Below are 16,357 nucleotides of genomic sequence, written 5' to 3' on the forward strand. Positions count from 1 at the left end.
TACAGTTTTGTTCCAAGCCAGTCCATGGACGGCCTCTGGAATGCTGACCTCATTGTTTGAGAAAGGGCTTTGTTATCCATGGGGATGGCCTCTCCATGGCCTCTCATGCCTCCAGCAATGTCCTCTCCTTCATACCACCTCTCCTTTCAGATGCCACCTCTCTGGGAAAATCGCCCACCAAACCCCAAGGACAGCCCTCCACTCCTTTCAAGGAGACAGGATGTGACTCACAGAAATGACCACAATCATTTTTTTAAGTGAAGTTATGCAAATCTGATAGGCTAAAGTAAATGTTTCATAAAACCAATGACTGTTTAAATTGTGGGACTAAACTGTTTGTGTGTAAATATTACCTTTTATATTCCACTTGAGTTTTATGTGGGTGAGCACATTACTTTAATGACCCGCACTTATGGAGGGGGGGATGTGCCTCCATCCTCGCCAGCCAGATGGCTGCCTTTTCTTGCATGAGATTAAAAGATGTTTCTCATTCACCTCGATGCTTCTGAGGCAAATTAATATCGCCAGCTAAATTGCTTGTGTTTTTGGAATAAAATTTAAAGAGAACTTTTTAAGGCAATTGGTGTCACAGGTTCCCGGAGCAGACTGCTCTCCAGGTAGGCCTGCTGGTTTGAGCGTTCGGTAATTAATGGAAAGAATTCCGTGTTAATTGACTGCTTCGGGAAAGGGAAATATAATGACTCCTTATTAATCATGAAAGGAAATGTGCGGCGTGGAGGCCCCACAATAATCGCTCTAACCACAGAGAAATGTTAATTAATGAAAAGAACAATGATGTAAGAAATTAGCTGCGTGATGCTGGTGCTGCGAATGGAGGCTAGATTTTAAGCACATTATTTAGAATGGAAACCGCAGGATCCTGCCTTAAATAACACATACGCGGAACCATGTTCCACCCAAATTTAGGGGAAAGTCTCACAAGGGCCTGTCACCTTTGCTGGCAGAAGCCGACATGTACCCAGAGCAGCTTTCATTTTGGAGCCCCGTGCTCTGCTCAGGGCCCCTGAAGTCAAAGCTGCCCCGAGCCCAATGAACTCGTTGGGTCACCGGAGCAGGCCCCACCCACTGCCAGGTCCCCCCGGGGCAGGAACCCAGGGCCTGACCCCCGTTTCCCCCCAGGTGGAACGTGCTGGGCCTGCAGGGCGCACTGCTCTGCCACTTCATCGAGCCCGTGTACCTGCACAGCATCGTGGTGGGCAGCCTGCGCCACACCGGCCACCTCTCCCGCGTCATGACCCACCGGACCCAGGATGTCGGCCAGCTGCCTGCCTCCTACAGGCACAACCGGCCCCTGCTCAGCGGTAAGGAGGCCATCCTCAGACGCACACCCCTGTATCAGCCCTGGGCCCCAGGGCAGGCTTTCCAGGTCGGGCCCACAGCCGCTTAAGACCCAGCGCCCGGTACGTGGAAGGCCAGGCGGGCAGATGAAGGCACTGGTGACGGCCCAGGGTGGACTCCCCGCATGCGCCGTGTCACTGTCAGGGCCACAGAAGCACAGGCAACGAGCACGCGTGTCCAGCGGCGGGGGGAACCCAGGGCCGCAGGCCACCCCGACCTGACCCAGGAGCGAGCTCCTGAGTGTCCCCCCACCCTGGGAGGGGGCACAGCCCAGGGTCCTGAGGACCGGGAGTCACATGGCCCTGCCCTGGCAGCCGCCTAGCTCTGGGCTCTGTGGGGGTGACCCTCCATCCCAAAGAGCCTGTCCTGACCGGCGGTCCCAGGAAGGTAGAAGAGAGGCGTTTCTGTGCTCCCCGTGCTTCTCCCCTGCAGGGGGCCAGGCAGACGCATGTAGACCCCCAGGGACCAGCCGGTCCAGGGCTTGGGCTTGGATGAGATCCTCAGAAAAAGGAGACAGAGACGGTGGAGGGCTGTGGTGAGAGTCAGCCTAGGAGTGTGTGGGACCCTGAAATTGTTCACTTAGGAGCCAAGGGGCACTGGTGGTACCCACGGGGTGGCAGTGAAAACAGGAGGCGCTAAGCTGTGAGGGTGCCCACAGGCCAGGCCAGCTCCCCAGAGGAGGCACCTCCCACCCCTGGTCCCCCCACCCCCATGGTGGTCCCCGGCCAAGGACAGCATCTTGGACCCCAGAGCTCAGACAGGGCAGGAGAGCACTGGAGCTAGGCCTGCCTGGTGCTCAGAGACCCAGGCTTCTTATGCACGAGACCCTGTTCCTAAGACCTGCAACCCTCTGCCAGAATTAGGGAGCCCCCTCAGATGCCAGGGCCAGAGAGGGGCCTCAGGAAACTGCAGGGAGGCCATGGGACAGGGGTCGCAGGGGCCATCTAGGGCCATGGCCCAGCTTTCCTCGCTGTGACCTTGGGCTGACCTGTGGTGGACAGGGTCCCCTCACACCCCTCCCCACCATGAACAGTGCCTGCAAGTCTGGCCCAAAGCAGTGCCCAGGGGTCCCCGGGCCTGAGCCCAGGCAGATGATGGCCACCAACAGCCTGGGGATGGCTCTCCGAGGAGGTTGGCACCCACAGGGGCTGGGTCTGCAGTGCAGTGACTTCCAGCACCAGGCGCTGCTGCCCTGGGAACTAAGTGGTCCCATCCACTGTCCAGCCATCCAGCCGTCCACTCAGAAGCAGCAGGCTGCGGAGGAGCAGCGTGTGGACAGGATCGGTGTCCCGTGGCTGGATCCAGGTGTCGGGAGGGTGAAGGGGGTGGGGGTGGGGAGGGGCTGGGCTGAACACCCTGCAGCATCAGGACCATGAACATGAGGCCAAGTGCATCCTCTGCCCACTCCTGTGTGACCCCGGCAGGACCCGGGGACTGGCCATGTTGGCTGCACACAGAGTGGAAGAGCATGGAAGGCACGTGGCCGAGGGCCCAGGGTCAGCGTCCCTCCTCGAGGCCACCGTCCTCTGTGGTTTAGAATCTACAGCAGCCCCTGGGCTTAGAAGGAACCAGTTTAATGCTCTGCTGTCTTGAAATGCAAACACAGGCCAGTTTCCAGTCCATACTGGGCCCTCTGGTCACCTCGCCATGCCGGCAGCCCTGCACACTCAGGCTTCACTTGTTTTCACTCCATCTTGTGTCCGTGACCCTGGTATCCACCCATGGGAAGCTGGCACGCAGCAGGTGTCCCATGAACACGTGTTCTCAGGCAGCCTTCCCATGACTCCATCCATTCCCCAGTCCATAGGACAAACATCCAGAGAGGAGACATGCGGGCTGTGTCCTCATTGGACAGCCTTGCCTCCAACGCCCTGGGTGCACCCGAGCCCAGTGACAGCGGCTGCCCACCCCTCCCTCAGCCCTGGTTCCTGCTGGGCAGGCAGTGCTCACACCCGGCACCTGGCCTCTCTTGGCAGGAGTGAGTCAGGCGGAAGCGCGACAGCCTGGGAAGGCGCCCCACTTCAGCGTGAACTGGGTGGTGGGCACGGCGGACGTGGAGGTCATCGACGCCACCACCGGGAGGCGGAGCTGTGGCCGCTCGTCCCGGCTCTGCAAGCACAGGCTCTCGGCACGCTGGGCGCGGCTCTACGGCAAGGTGAGGGCCGCTCCCTCCCAGGGTCTGAGGGCAGGGGATGGCGGGGGGCACAGGTGGGGCCAGGCGACCGCAGACACACCAACTGGTCCTCTGGGGACCCCGGACGTGGCCCCTCCAAGCAGGTCCCCCACCCGCAGCAGGCTCTCCCTGTGGCCCCAGAAACAGACGGAAAGGGGCTCAGTGGTGAACGGCTGTGGCTGGCCCAGCCTGTGAAAAGTCTGCGGGGACTTCAGAGTCAATGTGGTTCTGGTTCAGACAGGAGACAGATGCTCCAAGGTTAGCTCACCTCAGTTACATGGCAGTGAGTATCAGGGCTGTGGACCGGCCACCGAGCAGCCGGAGCCCCCACCACGGCCCCCGCTGGCCAGGCCGCACCCGGCGGGCTCACGGCCCCTCTTGCTCTGTTCCACAGCTGAGCACGCGGATCCCACGGCATGGGGACACACCATCCATGTACTGTGAAGCCAAGCTGGGGGCGCGCACCTACCAGGCCGTCAAACAGCAGCTGTGCAGAGCGTTCCAGAAGGCCGGCCTGGGCACATGGGTGAGGAAGCCACCCGAGCAAGACCAGTTCCTGCTAGCGCTGTGAGGCCGGCAGGGCACACTGCGTGCGGCGGGCACCCCCATGGTGCTGACCCGCACCAAGCGTTCGCTTTCCTCTGGTTTCCAGAAACATGCGTGTCCAAGCTCGGGTGAGCAACTTGCCTTGAGTTAGGGGCATGGTGCCTCTCTGATGGCCGCTCCCAGGAGGCCAGGACCAAGGTCGCCCACCACACCCCGCTTCCAGCACAGACGGCCCTGTCTCCCTCCCCCATGTGTCCAAGGGAGCTTCCATTCAGGCCAGAGGTGCCAAGTGCTGCCTTGAAAAGTGCCGAGGTGTAGCTGGTGAGAAGCAGCCAGGCCCACCCAGCGCCCCAACCCCGCCACGCACCTCCCGACCGAGGGGCTCCCACAAGCACAGCATGTGGGACTTCAGGGTAAGCCACGAGTGAAGAGAAAAGCCATGGGCTCCTCCCCAAAGAAGCCAGAAAGCACGAGCTGTTGCGTTCATCGGTTTCAGTTTTTATTCCACTTCCTTTCAAAAGGACTCGAGGTGCATGATATTAAGGAGCCCCAAAACAGGACCAGAGAGTGAACCATTCTCACAGAGCAAAGGGTCAGTTCCCAAAGCACCAGGGCCACGATCAAAGACCTGAGGGACCCATCTGTGGACATCCAGTGACGAGAGCCCCACACCATCGCCCCCATGGCTGCGTCCCTGGTGGATGACGACTCAACAGCACAGACGAGGTCTGAGCCACTTGGAGTCGTCTCGTCCCAGACCGAGTCCTGCCCTTGTGACTGAGCTTTATTAGAAAGCAAGCCCAGAGCACACGGAACCTGCCGGATCTTGGTCCCCAATCTTGGCTCTCCGATCTCCGTCCTGAATGACAAAACCTTCATTCAAGCAGCTGCAGCAGTGCAGCAAGCAGGGTTCTGCCACTTCTGGGTCCCCCGCCTCACGCATCCGGGCCACCTGGGATTGAGGGGGCAGGAACCTGAGCCCGCTGCATGCAGTGGGGAGACACCCAGGACACCCTCAGCCCATCATACACCTCTCACCGCCAAGGACTCATGTCTGGCTCCATCATACTGGTCAACCAGCCCCTATTTCCTCCAGTTAAAAGATCTGGCATTCTTGGTGCAAAATAGAGACAGCAAAGCTCCATAGCAGCCCAGGCTCCTCACTTAAGCTGAGAAATGCGGGCACAGCGTTGCACTCACAGATCCCACAACAACGGGGCAAAAGCAAGACAAAGCGAGCTGCCGGTATTTGTCACAAGTCTGGAAGGAGACGCTTCTCCTAGGATTTAATATAAAGTCAAACTCAGCACTCTAGTTCTTTGACAAGAGAAGACTGGCATGGCAGTGGACAACTTTTCCAAGATAAAGTTTCAAGAGAGATGAAAACGTTCTTGCAAACAGATGACTCATAGTGATCTTTCATAATAACTGAGGAAAGACAGTAAAATCTTAATTCTTACACAGCCAGGGTCAAGGCCAGTTGATGTAAGTCTCTGATCCTCCGACGTCTCACCGAACGAAGTTCAGACAGCTAGAGGCCTTGGGCCGGTTGTGACTCTGACTCTGGAGCCTGAGTCGGAGCCCTTCTCTCAAGGCTGGAGGCACAGCCTGGTCCTGGCTCTGAGCAGAACCCCAGCTCACAGCGCCCTGAGCTAATCCTCGGGGACACCATCCACGCTTCATACGAAGGATCTCCCGGCACAGGGAGCAAATGACAGGGATGATGCAGGGGGTGACCCACAAACGAGGCGGGGGTGCCACCCAAAGTACTTGCTTAGGGGCTCAGAAGGCGCCCACCCACCCGTCATGAGCCTCTCCCAGGGCCTGGGTCAGGGCTGCATGTTCACGTTCATCTGAGGCACTGGGTTTCCACAAACCACCCCAACTGATATATAAACAGCTGCTCCTGAGGAGGTTGGCACCTGACACTCAGTGCCTGTGAGCACCAGCCTGGGGCCAGTCTGTCGTGTCAGGAGGGTGCCTCTAGGCAGGAGAGGTGGACAAGGAGTCATCTGCAGGGCCTACCTGCAGCAAGACAAGGGTCCAGGGGCAGCAGGAAGCCAGGGCTCAGGGCCTGGGACTTTGCCATGAGTGAGCAGGAAATGAGGAGGGGCCCCGGGGTTCCCGGCACAGGAGGGCAAGCAGGGACAGGAGCTGGGACAAGTGAAAGCTCGAGGAGGGGTCTAGGGTGGTGGGAGGGCCCAGCTCCTCCCGGAGCCCAGAGGTGCCTCTCCCTCCTCTCCAGGCCCCAGGAGCCTGGCCCTGCTTAGGAGGGCCCGCCTGCACATTTTAATTGGAAAAACCTGGGGAGTTTGAGTCAAGCAGAGCCTGACACCTCCTGGACCCCACCTGTGGTCTCTGTGAGAAGAAAACTTGAGTTCCCCTGAAAGCAGGACAGAGCCAACGAAAGGGCTCACCGTCCACCGCCCGCAGAACCTGCCGGAGCACCATCTATGCCTCCGCACTCACACTTGCCCTGCTGGGTCACATCCACCAGCCCCATGGCATCCACCTCCCTCCCCAGCGCACACGGCTCCATGGGGGAAGGCCTGGGGCTCCATGTCCAGAGCGTCTTGGCGGGACCCACCCGCAGAGTCGGGAGGGGGCAGCGGGTCGCACATGTGACAGCAAGTTGCTCTATTCGAGGTGTGTGTTTTGTTTTTACCAAGCAAAGGATGTGCAGGTCTATGTCTGCTGTTGCCTTTTGCTCCTGAGTCTGTTCATGGCTGGAGGCTACAGTGTCTTAACATCCACTGTTCCTCAGAACCATCAGCTTTTCAAGCAGGCGCAGCTCATATTTTCCCACATGATTCCTTTTTCACAGTATTCTGTTCTTACCGGTAAAGTTAAATGCATTTTTTCTTTCTTTTTTTTTTTTTCAGTATAATGTTTATCATGTCTGGAGAGCCATAAGTAGTAAATACAAGGTATATCAATGCCCAGAATAGAATAGTTAGAGTATTTTGATGAAATCCTATTTTTAGATTAAAAATTTCAAGATGTGTCTATAGTATCTTGTTTAAAGAAATTTAAAAGACATTTGAAACTTAGACATTTTTAATTTAGAGAAACTTCTATACCCATTTTTTAAGAAGCCATTCCAATGAAATCGTCTAATTGGCCCCAAAATACAACAAATAGCACTTTCTGATGAGACCAAAGGGAAGTCAGGAAAGCCTGTTTATGGACCACCCCTCAGCAGCCAGGTGAGCCTGAGCTCCTCCCCATGGTCCCACATACCCCCTGGCCCCGCATGGAGTCCCTGCAGGGGGTGGGCGGTGGGGAGGAAGCTCTGACTTGGGAGGGCCCCTGGGGGCCCTTGCCTGCCCTCTGCCCAGTCCTGACTCACCCCCCGCTGCTACACTGCGGGTTCTGGGAATGCGGGATGCTCCAGCTCCTGCTAAGATCCCCCCACAAACTGAATCAGATCAAATGAAGGGTGCAAGTGGCGGGTGCAGGGAGGCAGAAACAAGAGGCAGAGGCAGCTGCTGCCTCCGGCTGCCTCTTCTTTCTCACGCTCTCTCCCTCCTCGACCTCCCCCCTTTCTCTTGCCTGGCCCCCCATCCTGGCACCACTGCACGCCAGGTCTCGGGTGCATGTCTGCCCTGAGCCCACTCCGTTGACTGTTTCAGGTCTTTGCTCAGGACTAGGCGGCCCCTGGCATGTTCCTGTGATTTCGTGTTCAGTCTCTTCAGAGCCCTGGAGCCTGTTCACCAAAAGGGACACTGACACCACAGCTCTGAACATGCAGGCCCAGTCGTATCACCGCTGCAGGGATGTGTGGGCAGCACCGGCCCTGGAGAAAGAAACGCCTGGTTCCCAGCTCCTGTGAGAAAGGGAGCCGGGGAGAAACACCCTTCAAAGACAAACAACCTGGACTCTAGGGCCGAGTGTCACACAGGCACTAGGCTTCTACCACTCTGCAGTACATGCATCAGTAAAAAAGGAAAAACACTTTCCCAGCAGTGCCCAGTTAATTTTCAGCATTTTTTAAGCAAAATGAACTTAATAAATAGTAATTCTTAAGTGAAAGTAAAGTATGTACATGAAAAGCATGACTGAATGGCAATATTGTAACGATCAATGTACATTTGTAATATTTGTAAAAAAAATCCGAAACCTTAAAATATGAATTTACATATGTTAATTTGCCTCTGAGGTCTGTAAATTGCACTTTACAGAAAAGTGAAATCTGATAAGTGAATGTTTCTGTTAAGTGAATAAAAACATTAAGCACAATTGTGCTTTCCTCGGGTGTTGGGCCTTTCTCATCAGGCAGAGTTCTAGGGGCTCAGAATCCACAGAAGGTCTGCCCCCACGAAGAAACGGCAGTGTCAGCTTCTGAACTTTCATCTTCTTACAGGAGTGCATCTGAGATCAGGCCCCAGTCTGGAGGGAAACAAGCCCAAGGTGAAAAAGACAACAGATGCCCCCTGGTGGCCAGAGGCAGGGGACAGGGACTCCACCGGACAGGGACTCTGGGGGGACAGGGACTCCGGGGACAGGGGCTCTGGGGGGACAGGAACTCCACTGGACAGGGACTCTGGGGACAGGGGCTCTGGGGGGACAGGAACTCCACCAGACAGGGACTCTGGGGACTGGGGCTCTGGGGGGACAGGAACTCCACCGGACAGGGACTCCAGGGACAGGGACTCTGGGGAGACAGGAACTCCACCGGACAGGGACTCTGGGGACAGGGGCTCTGGGGGGACAGGAACTCCACCGGACAGGGACTCTGGGGGGACAGGGACTCCGGGGACAGGGGCTCTGGGGGGACAGGAACTCCACCGGACAGGGACTCTGGGGGGACAGGAACTCCACCGGACAGGGACTCTGGGGACAGGGGCTCTGGGGGGACAGGGACTCCACTGGACAGGGACTCGGGGGACAGGGACTCTTGGTAGACAGAGACTCTGGGGACAGGGACTCAGGGGACAGGAACTCTTGGTGGACAAAGACTCCGGGGGGAGAGGGACTCAGGGGGACAGGGACTCCGGGGGGACAGGGACTCCTCTGGACAGGGACTCCACCTCCACTGGACAGGGACTCGGGGGACAGGGACTCCAGGGACAGGGACTCTGGGGAGACAGGGACTCGGGGAACAGGGACTCCACTGGACAGGGACTCGGGAGACAGGGACTCTGGGGACAGGGACCCAGGGGACAGGGACTCAGGGGACAGGGACTCCGGGGGACAGGGACTCCGGGGGGACAGGGACTCCTCTGGACAGGGACTCCACCTCCACTGGACAGGGACTCCAGGGACAGGGACTCTGGGGACAGGGACTCAGGGGACAGGGACTTCGGGGGGACAGGGACTCAGGGGACAGGGACTCTTGGTGGACAGGGACTCCACTGGACAGGGACTCGGGGGACAGGGACTCTTGGTGGACAGGGACTCCGGGGGGACAGGGACTCTGGGGACAGGGACTCCAGGTGAGGTGAATGGGCTGAGTGCAAGCAGCGTGTGACCATCCTATCACAGGTGGGGCCACAAGAGTGTCCGCACAGGTGATGACTCAGGCTGTCCCCTGGGTCTCACAGACAAAGTCCACCAGGAGTCGCCCTCCCCCCAGGGCCACTCCAGCTGGAGCTGGAGCTGGAGGGGACCACACTGCCCACAGGAGACAAACGGCACCTGGCGGCCAGGAGGTCAGCTCAGGGTCCTTCCTCCCAGGAAACCGGCCTGGTGAGAGTTAGCCTGTGGTCTGGACACGGGGCCACCCAGACTCCATGTGGGGGCTCCTCAGACCCAAGTTTACCCAAGTTCAAGGGACAGGACAGTGACCACATGACCGGCCAGTAGCCCCACAGGAAGCGGGGCACCCAGGCGGGAGGGTCGCTCAGCAACACTGTGAACCCTCAGGGAGACAGGTCCTGGACACAAGGGGAGGAGGAGCCTCCACAATTCCCTTACACACTCGGAGAACCCCTCTCGCCAAGCAGCAGCTGCTTCCGGTCCCCACGGGCTCCCACCTGCAGGGAGCTGGGACTGTGTAAGGCCGGGGCAGCCCCGCCGGAGGCTGAGGACATAGGGGCTGACCAAAGCTGACCTCTGGCCTTGAGTGCCCTGGGCTGGGGCTGAGCCACACTCACCATCAGGGACGTCAGCCCCTCTTGGCCACTCTCCCCCCAGATTCAGCCTCCAGGCCTCAGGCTCTGCTTCTGCCAGGGTTGGGGTCTCTGCCTAGAGAAGAGGGTTCAGAAAGCCGGTAGCCAGAAGTATAAGTGTCCACCGCACTTGTGGTCCCCTGTGGGTGAGTCAGGCTGCATCTAGTGACGTGAAAAGGGAAACTTCCTCCCTGCATGTGGGATTTCTTTTCCATCCCGACCCGGCAGGGCAGCGTCACAGGCAGTGACAACCTCAGCCAGGACCACACCCAGGGCGTCTGCAAGAGGCCAATGGGGGGCTCTCCGCCCCGAGCTCTGTTCCGCGAGGGGTCAGTGTCCAGAGTGACTTCTGACCCTTGCCCCCAGCCTGGGGAGCCAAAGTTGGGGGAAGAGGGGGTACTAAAATCCATCGTCCCCTCCTCGGGCTGAGGCACATGGATGAGCAAGCCCGGGACAGGGGACACTCGCTGCCTGGCTGGGCCGAGGGGCCCATTGTCCAGGCGGGCAGCCTTTGCGCCCTCAGGGAAGCAGCTCTTGTGGAGGCGTGTGGCCACAGACAGGAGGAGAGGCCCGACTGGGAACGCGGAACTGCAGCTCAGCCCCGAAGGCAGCGGCCTCGCCCGCCTTGGCTGTGGCTATGACCGTGATGGCCAGTCTCTGCCTCCCTCCTGCAGACATCCCACCTGTAGAGCCTGCGCTGCTCTGCAAGGCCGCACATCGGGTGCCCGGTGCAAGGAGCGAGTGAGGCTGCTGAGCTTCTCCACTAAACCCCAGAACTGAGGCCCCTCAGCAAGGGCTGCTTCAAGTTTTCAAGAAAAACCTGTTCTCCACACTGAGAGCTCACAGGGACTAGGGGTGCTCTGTGGACCACACTCCCGTCCAGCAGGGACTCAGCTGCCACCCGAACTGGGCGCCCTGAGGACCCGTGAATCTCTTTGCACTGACCTCAGCTTATCCGGCACCTGGTTGGCTGGTTTCCTCAGTGGGTGGAGGCTGTTTGCATGGTGAATTGGGGCTTCCCTGGTGGCTCAGCTGGTGAAAAATCCTTCTGCAATGCAGGAGAACCCAGTTTGATCCCTGGGTCAGGAAGATGCGTTGGAGAAGGGATAGGCTACCCACTCCAGTATTCTTGGGCTTCCCTTGTGGCTCAGCTGGGAAAGAATTCGCCTGCAATGTGGGAGTCCTGGGTTTGATCCCTGGGTTGAGAAGATCCCCTGGAGGAAGGAAAGGCTACCCACTCCAGGATTCTGACCTGGAGAATTCCATGGACTGTATGGTCCACGGGGTTGCAGAGTCGGACACAACTGGGCAACTTTCACTTTGGCATCAGGAAGACCACGTTCGCCCACAGCTCTGAACAAGGTGGCTCCTGCCTTTGAACCCTAATCCCTCATCTTTTAACAACAGAATCATACCTGCAGCAAAGGGTTGTGATGAGGATTCTTTAAGTATGTGAAGGGGAATGTGTTTGTTTTTGGTAATAAATAGTCATAATGATGAGTTACTACTCAAGTCTGGAGGTTTTTCTGCCCTCCTTGCCATCACAGGACTCCAACCGTTCACTAACAGGAAGGGTCAAAGTGATCACTCTCCAGGTTCTTCAATAAATAATATTTATTGAGACTTGCTATGAACAACCCATCATCCTCCATCCTTAGAGATAATAAAACACATGTGCTCTCTAGTCCCAAAGAGCTCATAGACTAGTTGGTGGCAATGAACACAAAGCAATTTTAAAAGAAATTAAACGATGTCCACAACACAGGCCAGACATAATCAGCAGTGGACAGCACTGCTTTCCAATGAAACAAGGAGGCCACAGACCAGGTGACCAGGCAAGTCTGGTGCCGGGGGTGGGGGTGCTGGAATAATCACAGGGAGGCAAGGGCACCTGGTGGGGGCGTGAAGACAGAGGCCAAGACCACCCTGGGCAGGGTCATCCGCAGGAAGAGTTCAGAGGTGAGAAAAGGGAAATGCAAGCTGCCCTGCCTCGATGAGAGACATCAGAGGCCCTAATTTATAAATTCTCGTAGGGACTATTTCAAGAGGCAGCCACTGGGAAGTGTGCAGAGATTCAGAGATAAATCAGGGTCACTGCAGAGGGACTAGACCAGACACATCCACTGCCCTTCTTGCCTGTTGCTGGACCACCCCCCTCCCAAAAGGGGGCTCCTCTGCCCCTGGACACCCCACAGCTCAGAGAAGACCCCCGCCATTCTGTCCCCTGGGGGAGACACATGTGGACGTGGTCAGAGCAGGTGCTGGTGGGTGGATGTGGGGATAGGGCAGCTGGAAGCACGGCCACAGCCTGGGAGCCCCGGGGGCCAGATGGGCAGAGACCCGATGTCAGGGTCAGCACCATCAGCACCAACCCCAGAGCTGGACTGTCTCAGCCAGAACCCTCCTTCCCTCTCCGGTCCATGCTGAGACACCAGGAAGGGACCACCTACCCATAAACTGTGGCCGTGAGGCTCAGTGAGCAGCTAATACACAATCACCCAACACAGTGTCCAGGCAGGCAGGGGTGCTGCGGGCCCCCGCTTCTGCCCCACAGATGGGACGCTCACTGTTGACATCCAGGCCTCTGCCAAGGAAGATTTCCCTGAGGCCTTCATGCCGTGAGCCTAGTCCACATGAAAGGTAGCTTCTGAGCTGAGTCACCCTTCCATATCGAGCCAGCTCAGGGGCCAGATGCACATGAAGACACCTGCAGAAGACTCCAGAGCCGTGACTGCACCGCTCCCAGCATGCGATCCTCTCAGACATCGTGGAGAAAGAAGTCATCTCTGACACACCCTTTCTGAACTCGACCACAGAATCCATGAGCACGATGACTGCTTTGTACACACACGTACACATACTGTCTGACTCTTCTCTCGCCAGCGTGGTTTCTGATGAAACGTCCCATGTTCCTCTAATCCCTCTTTCCTGTAGCTGTGGTATATTCGCAGTGCTTTCCAGATTTTGTTTTTGCTGTTCTGCAGTTTGAATGTGACGTGCCCAAGTGTTGATTTTCTGGCCTTTCTGCACTTGGCATCCCCACAGCATCTCTGATTTGTGGTCTGCTTTATGTCATTACTTTGGGGAAATTCTCAGCTATTATTTCAAATCTTGCTCCGTCCTCTCCTCCAGTTCCCAAATGCGGAACATCACATCTTTCTGTAATCGTCCCTGGATATTTTCTTCTGATTTTTTTGTTCTTTTTTTCCTCCTTGGATTCCTGTTTGGGACGTTTCTATTGACCCATGTTTAGACGCTCAGTCCAGTCTACTGAACGGCTCCTCAGAGGCATTCTTCATGTCTGCCCCAGGGTTTTGATTCTTTCTTACGGTTTTCACATCACTCCCATCGGCTCTCTCACACTGTCCACCATTTCCACTAAAGCCCTTAGCATGTTAACCAGAGTAGTTTAAAAACCCTGGTTCCACAACCTCCAGCACCTCTTCCCCATCCATAGCTATTTTACACTTCATATATGATCAGTGTATTTCACACATTCAATTAGACCCCAATAAAACTGTGTCTAAAAAAAGGAAAATCAGGTTCCTATTTACAATAGAGAGAATTAGTTACAGAACATACACAAATAATTTTATCACTGAAAAAGCAGAAAAAGTTCACCAGCAGGACATTTTTATATTATTTGTTGAGGATCAATTCAGAGCTAGAAGACATTAGTAATACACATGCATTGTAGAAAATGATTTTATTTTAGCAAATATATGAGAACTTACCCACCTAGCCAAATAAATGCTGCTTTCCCCAAAACAAGACTGTGAGAATAAAAAGTCTTACTCTGGCGCGTAGCCCCTGCTCAACACAATTTTTGGACTGTTTCCTGGATTTGAAATTGCCTTCAGTCCCCACTTACGAGGAACATAAGAAAAGTACTTTTATTGTTTTATGATCACACCTGGTAAATGAATTCCTTATTACATTTCCCACTTTAAAGCCAGGATTTATAAAATATATCTGACCAACAACCCAATTTTGACAGTATAAACTCTGCCTTTTGACAACTGCCTTCATGACATTTTTTTTTAAGCCAACCACTGTTATTATCATTCTTGTATTTTATAGGACAAAAAAGAAAGGAAGGGATGTATCAAACACGTCAGGTTGCATTTTTTAAAAACTGCACATTTGTACATGTTGTTCTATTTACACTGGAGAACAGGCTCTCCCCGCCTTCAGGCGCAGCGGGTGCACGTGTCTGAGGCCATTCTGCAGATACAGCCCTGGCCCACGTGGCATGGCCCATGTGCCACAGAAGCAGCAGCTCTTCCTGCAGGAGGTGCACTCTCAAGCTCTGCATTTGCAAGAGCCAGCACACGTGCAGGACCCACCTGCAGTGCAGGAGCGGTTGGGATCCACGGCTAACTGAAGCAGGGCTGGGGTCCAGAGATGACTGCACAAGGATGGCGAGGATGTCAAAGGGGCGTGCTCTTAGTGACTGTTTTCTTAAGAACATGATCTTGGAACAAAATTGGCTTTGCGTTTCCTCCCATGGGAACATACAATGAGGGAAAATCAGACAATTTAGGATAAAACTACACGTTGTTAAGTGGAAGAACTAGTATCTGAAGTGAAAAAACAGGGTTTGCAATAAGCATGAAACTGATGTGGGGAAAAATATTACTACAAATTCCCTCATCTTACCAGCATTCATTTGATCCAACACTTTCTCTTTAGAACTGTTTCTATTATCTTGGTTGTATGATGTTAGACACATTAAAGGAACATCTGTAGGAGCACTCAGGTTATACAGTGTGAGAACTAGAACACACACCCGTGTGCCCAGTGTTCAGATCAGGATGGCACCCGTGTGCCCACCATCCAGGTCAGGACCGGCCCCCGTGTGCCCACCATCCAGATTAGGACTGGCCCCTGTGTGCTCACCATCCAGATTAGGACCAGCCCCCATGTGCCCACCACCCAGATTAGGACCAGCCCCTGTGTGCCCACCATCCAGGTCAGGGCTGGCACCCATGTGCCCATCATCCAGGTCAGGACTGGCACCCCTGTGCCCACTCTCCAGATCAGGGCCAGTGCCCGTGTGTCCACTGTCCAGATCAGGATCAGTGCCCATGTGCCCAGTGTCAAGATCAGGACCAGCACCTGTGTGCCCAGGATCCAGATGAGGAATGGCATGGTGCCAGTCTCAGCTCTTCCTGATCTCACCATTTCCTTCACCCCAGCCCCATTCCTGGCCCACAGATGACCATTCGGAATGTTGGGTTTCATCCCACGAAATACGAGGCTATGATCACATGCAAGGCTGGATGGCTCATGCCTCACGAGGTTTCACATGGTCCAACAGTTGCACACAGCTGCATGTGAGTCATCCAGTTTCTGTTATGTCATGTCTCGCTGTGTAGAGGTACCAAGATTTGCTTTCCAGCCCCTGGTGCTGTGTGCTGGTTGTTCCGTGTTTGGTGCCATGACCTTGAACATGTGCTCTTTGCAAGCCCATGGACTGGAGCTTGCCAGGCTCCCCTGTCCTTCACTATCTCCAGGAGTTTGCTCAAATTCACGTCCATTGAGTTAGTGACGCTGTCTAACCATTTCATTCTCTGCCTCCCCCTTCTCGTTTTGCCTTCAATCTTTCCCAGCATCAGGGTCTTTTCAAATGAGTTGGCTATTTGCATCAGGTGGCCAAAGTATTAGAGCTTCAGCATCAGTCCTTCCAATGAATATTTAGGGTTGATTTCCTTTAGGATTGACTGGTTTCATCTCCTTGCAGGCCAAGGGACTCTCAAGAGTCTTCTCCAGCACCACAGTTCAAAAGTATCAATTCTTTGGCACTCAGACTTTTTTATGGTCCAACTCTCACATCCATACATGACTACTGGAAAAACCATAGCTTTGACTATTTAGACCTTTGTCAGCAAGGTGATATCTCCGCTTTTTAATACTCTGTCTAGGTTTGTCAGTTTTCCTTCCAAGCAACAAGTGTCTTTTAATTTCATGGCTGCAGTCACCATCTGCAGTGATTTTGGAGCCCAAGAAAATAAAATTTGTCATTACTTCCACTTTTTCCCCTTCATTGATGAGACTGGATGCCAAGATCTTAGATTTTTGAACACTGAGTTCTAAGCCATTTTTTTCACTCTCCTCTTTCACCCTCATCAAGAGGCTCTTTAATTCTTCACTTTCTACCATTAGGGTG

At 55.1% G+C, this 16,357-nt stretch overlaps 1 protein-coding gene across 1 annotated transcript in view; it reads left to right on the plus strand.

Moving 5' to 3' along the window:
- Window positions 1-4,103, plus strand: part of ADARB2 (adenosine deaminase RNA specific B2 (inactive)) — a 236,151-nt gene extending 232,048 nt beyond the window's left edge. The window contains exons 8-10 of the mRNA XM_068987813.1: window positions 1,141-1,322; window positions 3,336-3,514; window positions 3,927-4,103. Coding sequence (XP_068843914.1) covers window positions 1,141-1,322; window positions 3,336-3,514; window positions 3,927-4,103 — 538 coding nt within the window. The remainder of the gene's footprint in view (window positions 1-1,140; window positions 1,323-3,335; window positions 3,515-3,926) is intronic.
- The last annotated feature ends 12,254 nt before the right edge of the window (window positions 4,104-16,357 follow it).

The sequence above is a fragment of the Capricornis sumatraensis genome, chromosome 15, assembly GCF_032405125.1.
Source record: "Capricornis sumatraensis isolate serow.1 chromosome 15, serow.2, whole genome shotgun sequence".
In the NCBI taxonomy this organism is placed as follows: domain Eukaryota; kingdom Metazoa; phylum Chordata; class Mammalia; order Artiodactyla; family Bovidae; genus Capricornis; species Capricornis sumatraensis.